Source organism: Haliotis asinina, chromosome 15, assembly GCF_037392515.1.
Source record: "Haliotis asinina isolate JCU_RB_2024 chromosome 15, JCU_Hal_asi_v2, whole genome shotgun sequence".
In the NCBI taxonomy this organism is placed as follows: Eukaryota; Metazoa; Mollusca; class Gastropoda; order Lepetellida; family Haliotidae; genus Haliotis; species Haliotis asinina.
The window spans coordinates 18,803,271-18,810,979 of record NC_090294.1 but is presented as its reverse complement, the minus strand read 5'-3'; the positions used below and the strand labels follow the sequence as shown (position 1 = coordinate 18,810,979).

Below are 7,709 nucleotides of genomic sequence, written 5' to 3'. Positions count from 1 at the left end.
ATTCAATCTGGTCATTTAAATGTTTCCTCTTCAGAATATTTATGGACCATTATGCATTTTCCAAGATTTCGTTTGCTGTTCTTTCCTCTAAATCTCTAAGAGCAACTTTTGTTGTGTTGCAAATATGACAATAAGAAAATCACAATCATGCATAGTTACGTATAAAAGGACAAAGCTCTCTCGTTTACCCCTGTCGAAATAGTTGTGGTTCAATGTTCGACGGCATACATTTCCTTCAAACGAATGTATACGGCACAGCTTCGTTAAAAGAGGTCACTGGTATTAATAAATGTGCGCGAATATATAAAATTGAAATACAATAACATGTATTTGACCAATAAATAACAGTCCTAGATATACACATACGTAAATATTCGGAAGACCCAAGTTTATTTCAGAAAACTCAGAGATTATTATTTGCACCATACTCACCATGCTAATATATTGTTTTATCTCACCAAACTCAAACACTTTTCGTTTACACTAATGTCATATTTAATGATAATACCAAACTAACATTTACTAACATCATTTACTAACGTCTACGAATCCACCGCTCAATCCGTCTACGAACCATACTTTTCTCGTAGCATTTGCACCTCCTATGTTACAGTATGCCAGGTACAAGAGCTACGAGAAAAGTTACGAGATCTTAGGCTTGCGAGAGTTTTGTGAAACTGGCCCCTGGTCTACGAATTCACTGCAAGCCCTTCCATGCAATCGCTACTGAGCCATGTGCTCTTGAAAATAAACTGAATAAGCTAACCGCGCTGCAGATATTTATTGTCAACTGTGAATTTATGTTTAAATAGCTTGCCAGTCCAGGCCTTCGATCGGTTCTTGATGTAATCCTAATCCCAGCCTCCATATAACCCAGACTCCATTTTCACATCACTCAATGCACGCCAGCCCTGTATGTTGTCACCAGTTTCTAACTGTATATACAAAAATATGCGGATCCCGGGAAAGTCCCACTCATGCTGTCAAATGACTATGCGTGGTATCGTCTGAATGATAAGTTTTGCCACACGTTGAAGTGGTTGTAAAATGTCCGGCCTCTATCATGAATAATCATGCGAGTTTTGTTACACCTGGTATATATAATGTTCTCTTCAACTGTCTTAAATCACCTGAAGAAAATAGCCCAGAAACGTAGTGTTATGCAGTTAATGAGAAGTTGCCATTGTTATACTCGTCACATTAATAATTCATGTTTGACTTTGTGTATTCCAGTGCTGTACCTGACAATGCGTTCTATGCTGACATTTTATGAGGGCTTCAGGGTATCAATTTTTTTAATGAAACGATACATTTGCCACAGTGGTTTGTAGTTGTGATTTGTTTGTCTGCTTATTTGTTGTTTAACTCAGCAATATTCCAGCTATATTGAGGAGGTATGAAAACCACCTGAACCAGACCGTTGATCAACAGCATTGATCTATGAAACTGGAATCTGATTGTGTCAGTCACAATTTAAGTCAGCGAAACCGACTACCAGATCAGCTTGGACGCCTGCTAAGGACGTGGCTGGGTTGCTGAAGATCAATTCACGAGTTTATCCTTGTGATACCGAAGCTACTGTGGATAGATTATTCTTTGCTGTTCGGTTGTTTACAGACCACCGCCATATAAATGGAATAAAGCTGAGTGTGGCGTAAAACTAAACTCACTGAACCATACGTTCGGAAATCAGAGTGTGAGAAATCCCCATTATACAGCGGGTGGTCTTGACTAAGAAACTAGTGATCACATGAATGTAGACATGTTCAGAAGATTCGATCGTAATTTGTAAACAAAGTGTAATAGTAGTCCACATACGTTGTTGTGGTAGATTGTCCTTGTTTGTGTGACAGTTTTTATGATGTCTACAGACGTGCAGACTATCGATTTTACGTAGAATAAGTGAGTGAGATTAGTTGCTGTTCTGGTGTTGTTCAATCATTATCACTGATGGGTAAAGGAGAAACGGCCTTAACACATTGTACCTATGTTGGGAATCGAACCCGAGTCTTCTGCGTGGCTACGTGGCTGCGTGTTCCGTTGCACCTTGATATGTCCCAGCAGAATAATATACCTCATACTATACATGATGTAGATTTAACTTACTTCGTTTTGAAAAGTGAACCGCATTGCACATTCCGATCGTGTAAATCACATTAGTTAGATTATATACCTTGAACATTCCCAATTCACGAGTCTGGTTTATTAATGCAACATAAATATTAAACGAGATTCAGACTGCCAGGGATAAAACAATGTTTGTTTGGACGTTATCGGTTAAACTGATCCGGATATTAACTGCCACATATGATGCTGAAAAAACCTCCAAATTCTGATAAATTGTGTTTAATGAGAGGAGTACCATGGCGAAAAGTTATGCATTAACGTATGCGAAAGAATCCCTAGGCTTTCAGAACACTGACATCCTTCATTACTTGATCATGGGCGTGAATGGGTCAATAAACCAAAGGTAGGTAACTCCACTATCACATTTGTTTGTGTAGTAAGCGGTCAAAATGGCAGGTCCTTGGAACCTGTTTACGTTTTTGACGTTTGGAATTTGGATCAATGCATTCGCCTACGCCAGGCAAGTTCACATACATACTGTTTCACACAATAAGAATAAAGCGTGTATAATTTTTACATCGTGTTTTTATTGTCATGATGGCATTAACACTATTCCAGAAAATCCTACACTGAAATTCGGGATGCATTTATTCTTCAATGATAAATGCCTAGAGGCGATACACCAGCGAAAGTCAGGAATCCAGTCAGTCTAGAAAACGTTAACTGGCTTTGAGACATTTTTTAAAATTTACGAATGCCGTGAACGCGTAACTTTGGTTTTTGCTCCCTTCGCCTTCTTAAACCCACCGAATGCTTTGTAGAATTTAACATTTCTGATTAGCATACACTTGCAATGTTGTTTCAGTTAAAACCATCTATTTTAGCTAAAGATAGATCTTTGGCACAGAATAATAGAAAAATGAGCATTACTGGTGGAAATCCTTCCCAAAACACTACTCTGTCATAGAGACAAGCCATTATCACATCGTCACAATCACATTGTCTGTGTATCATAACACACATGGTTATATACACAGTAAACATGGTAAACACTAAATTCTGAAAATGTATGGTATCCAAACACATAATCCATTTCTGTTATTTGGAGTATCTGAGGCTAACATTTCAGCATGTTCTTTTGTTACTGTGAGAATTATGGTACAACTGGGAATACAAACAGTTGAGGCAGATCTCTTGCATAATTTTTTGTTTGGAATTGGAGTAAATGGTGTACATATTCAGTCTGAAAGTATATTAAGTCGTTCAGGTAGTTTACATGTAATGAAAACCAGCTAATGAAAGAAATGTGTATATAATTATGGTTATCTAATGTATGTAGTTGAATTAGAACTGCTGCTTTGTTTTTCAGTGCATCTGTGTCCTACTGTTGGTATGGTGATATTGAATCTCATGCATCATTGATGAATGAAACATGTGCATCTGGCAAGGTGAGCTTGGCTAACATTGTGTCCCGAGAAATGGCTGCAACAACACTATCACCTCCGCAGAACATGACTCACTCAACAGCAGGGTCAGCTGTGTCCATCAGTAAAGTCACACACTGCATGGTCTTCAGGTATATGAAGCACATGGAGTTCGGGATAAGAGAGAAGACTTATGAAATCAGCACGTATGCCAACTACTCTTGTGACCATCCTGGTTTGTGTAAAGGTGTGAGAAAGGGATGGCTGTATAACGTAAGTATTTATGCTAATAAGTCAAGTCAAAATGGGTCACCCGTACTTCCTGGCAAACATGGATAAGTTGGACCAGTACAGAGAATGTGTTTACGAAAAGTAGACAGTGCACAGCAATGAAGAAACCCATTTGGTTTGTGAAAGGGAGAGCAGATATAGGCTAGTGCATGTGCAGTACATGTTGATGAAATTGATTCAGTGTGTAGCTGCACATGCCTTACTCATGCTCATAAGGCCTTCACATGATCATGCTTGATCACAGACAACCTAGGGCCCCCTTGATCACAATGGAAAACGCCAATGGGAGGCACTCATGCATGCTAATACAAGTCAATTGTCAGGTCAGTGCTCAATTTATCCTTATTTGCCAGGAATGTTTATCCTGTGCAAAGATACTTTGAATTCTCTGCTTAAGTACTTTGAATTCAAATTTGCAATTCAAGCTCTGGTATTTAATCAGGGAAGAATGGTATCCAGCCGTGATATGCAGTAAAAATCTTTAATTAAATAATTTTACTGTGTTGAAATATTCATTTCAAAAATCTTGAAAAGTTGTAAGCAAAAATTCAATTTTGAAATTTTGAAGAACTGATTTAATAACTTGGAAAATATATATGATCATTATGATAAGTACATGATTAGAGGTGATTGTCTTACAGGTGACTTACAAAGGACTCCATGGAGATGTTTACTGTTGCAACACAAACCAGTGCAACATTCATGTTCAGGGAATTCCTCCTCAGCAACAAATCTGCTACACCGGGAACAACATCACTCTCAGACCCACAGGTGATCACAGCACAACTTTCTGAGTCATAACACATAATGTAATCGTAACTGCATACATCTTCATCTGATAATTATCACAGAACTTGACCATAGTCTTTGACATCACTTGACTGCCTCCATGGTGTATTGGTCACTAGTTACAGTGTCCACCTGGAAAGTTGAAGGTCGTGTGTTTGATCCCCAGTCATGTCATAACAAATGATGTTAACATATAGTACTTGTTGATTCCTGCCTGGCACTCAGCATTAATAGGTACAAGAAGGACTTGTGGGTTCAGAATGAGAGTCAGAACAATGTAATTTTATCTGCCTACCTGCAACTCAAATACGCTGTGTCAAAATGTAAAAGAACTTGGAATAGGGCTATATTCCCATTTGCCTGTGATGATGTGTTTGTAATGAAGGGTTAGAACTTCACCTGCATGGTCTAGTCGATACAGCATCTGCTCCAAAGGTTGAAGGTTAATAGTTTGATCAGGTACTAAGTCACACCCAAAACAGAAAGGAGAAAGTACTTGTTACACCACCTACCACTCAACATTAAGTTAACAAAACAATGTTGGCAGCACAGAGTCAATAATCAGTACAGGATGTAACCTGTGTGCAAAAGTGTTGGGAGACTGCCTTACCCACATAATTCTGTATAAAGTGGGAAGCCCATTTCTGGTGTGCCCTGCCGTGACATTGCTAAAAGCAGTGTAAATTAAACTCACATGCTCACTCACTTCTTAAAGCAGACATTTTGTAGATGATAGCACGGATAGTAAGAGTTTATATGCCACTGTTACCAGGCATAGTGTCAGAACATGTTTCTGAAGCAGTTTATTCTTGGATGTGCATTATAAATAATATAGCTCAATGTATTTTGTGCTTATATAAGAAAGAATTTTGAGGCTTGAATTCCTGAAAACCTACATTGTGTGGAGCAGATTTCTCTTATCTCTCCCATGATAGTCTTCAGTTATCATGATTCTTGCTTACGTGGTTTAAATCCTTCTCACCCAGCGTAATGCTGGCAAATTTCTTTCTTTGTTTATCAATACCACTGGCTACTTAAAAGTTACAATATTTTATTTTGCACATTGTGTAATGTCCTGTTTTCCACAGCCAACCTTGAAATCTGTAAAGTTCCTGTGTGTGGTCAAGCCTCTTGGGTGGAGAAAGGGAAGAAAGTGACTCAGTATTTCTGTGATAACTTCTTTTCTTGTAAAAAACATGGGATTGCTGTCGGCAATTACAGCAACTGCAAGCAGGTGAGTCAGTGTTGATTGCTTCAACTGGTAGTGGGTTAGCCAGGAATAGTATTCACAAACTGTTTCCAAGTACAGTGAAACCTGTCCGCATGACACCGGCACACTGTCAAAGCCGGCATAACATTCTGGTCCCGCCATTTTATGATGAAACTATGTCATGATCATTAGAACTTTGTCTAATCTGGCATCTGTCTATTCCATAGTTCAGCACTGGCATTGAGTTTATTGCCTCATCACTCACTTTGTGTGTCTTGACGGCTAAACCAGCTAAGCAGGCATGTTTTCCTTGCCACGTTGTTGATTTGTACTTGTTATTTAACATGTTTAACAGTGTGCTGCATAAGGAATAATTTTCTGTCGTCATTCTTTAAATTGGTGCACAATTACAAAATATCAAAGATATTATAGAGATAAGGAGATTTACAAGTGTAAATGGTGGCCATGTTGGAAAATGAGTGTCACTGTCTAATCTGGCATGCAGTTTAAATCAGCATTTTATTTTAGTATGGACAGGCTTCACTGTAGATTATGTTTAACGTTTAATATATCAACTAATTCCAGGAAACAGATGCATTTGGATTATATATGTGTGTAGTAGTAACATTCTGAGTAACAGAAACCCGTGAAGGTCCCGGGGTAGAATAGGCCTTCAGCAACCCATGCTTGCCATAAAAGGCGACTCAGCTTTTCGTAAGAGGCGACTAACGGGATCGGGTGATCAGGCTCGCTGACTTGGTTGACACATGTCATCGGTTCCCATTTGCGCAGATCGATGTTCATGTTGTTGGTCACTGGATTGTCTGGTCCAGACTCAAATATTTACAGACCGCTGCCATATAGCTGGAATATTGCTGAGTGCGGCGTAAAACTAAACTCACTCACTCACTCTCTCACTGAGTGACAGAATCACATGCTCTTCAATATATATTTGAATGATTTTTCTGTGATGTTTCTGTGCCATCTGCCATAATAAAAACATTACAAACCCACACTCTCACTCACTTTTGTCGTCACAGGTAACCATGGGTACTAGCAACAAGACAGAAGAATTGTGTTGTTGCAGCCGGAACACATGTTACGTCCCTCCATGGGTTGGCAAACAGCGCAGCAAACAGCATACATCCAATAGCAGCTCAAACAGGCAGTGGATCATCGCAGGAACTGTGATCTCCCTCACATTCTTTGTCGGAGTTGGTGCTGCTATTCTACTGGCTCTCATGCAGTACAGAAAGAATACAAGGGGAGATAACCACATCTCCCTAATGTACCGAAGGATTGGGGAGTGTGACAGGCAAGGGGATGAAGATGTGCTGATAACATAGGCTCTGTGTGATGAAACAACCGTTTTGACACCCTACCACAACAGCACATTCAGTTTTCATAATTTCAGTTGTTACAGTAAAATCTGCCTTGCTTCTGTTATCATGAATTGTGGCCAAGTGACGTTTTAGGATCAGAATTCATAAACTCTGATTTATTTTTGCCAAAATTTGGTTTGTATCCAAAAAAAGAGTCATATCCCTTACATGGATCAGGATTGTTGATTTTATGTTCATATTTTCTCATTGAGGCAAAGTATATCATTCTTAAAAATAGAGGTTAGAATATGTTAATGTAGGATGTAAATTAACTTGGCACCTGTAGTTCACCCTTACCCTCACCATAGTTATCATAATACAACAATTCATTGGTGTCCTTAACACTGATGTAGCAGTAGTTCAAACCATTTAGTTTATTTCACCTTTGGCATGTGCGAAGTTAGTATTCATTCTTTTAATGAGGGTAAACATGTTTAATATTCCTGATGTAGTAAGTGTACCAATTTTTATCACTAACATGACGCCATGTTTATTATTTTGTTGAAGTATTTACATATGGTATAGATGACATATTGTGCCCTGTAC

General features: G+C 38.7%; 1 protein-coding gene across 1 annotated transcript; it reads left to right on the top strand.

The window, feature by feature from the left end:
* Nucleotides 1-3,440: 3,440 nt before the first annotated feature.
* On the top strand, nucleotides 3,441-7,315 carry LOC137265947 (uncharacterized). Its single transcript, XM_067801432.1, has 4 exons — nucleotides 3,441-3,764; nucleotides 4,424-4,553; nucleotides 5,660-5,805; nucleotides 6,822-7,315. Exons 1-4 carry the CDS (start codon nucleotides 3,489-3,491, stop codon nucleotides 7,125-7,127), a joined length of 858 nt encoding a protein of 285 aa, XP_067657533.1. The 5' UTR covers nucleotides 3,441-3,488; the 3' UTR covers nucleotides 7,128-7,315.
* Nucleotides 7,316-7,709: the final 394 nt, after the last annotated feature.

Bases quoted from the DNA above. Each gene is read 5' to 3' on its own strand.
- LOC137265947 (XM_067801432.1), top strand. From the start codon at position 3,489: ATGAATGAAACATGTGCATCTGGCAAGGTGAGCTTGGCTAACATTGTG. The intron at 4,554-5,659 runs GTGATCACAGCA...TGTTTTCCACAG, and splicing joins CATCACTCTCAGACCCACAG to CCAACCTTGAAATCTGTAAA. The intron at 5,806-6,821 runs GTGAGTCAGTGT...TTGTCGTCACAG, and splicing joins ATTACAGCAACTGCAAGCAG to GTAACCATGGGTACTAGCAA.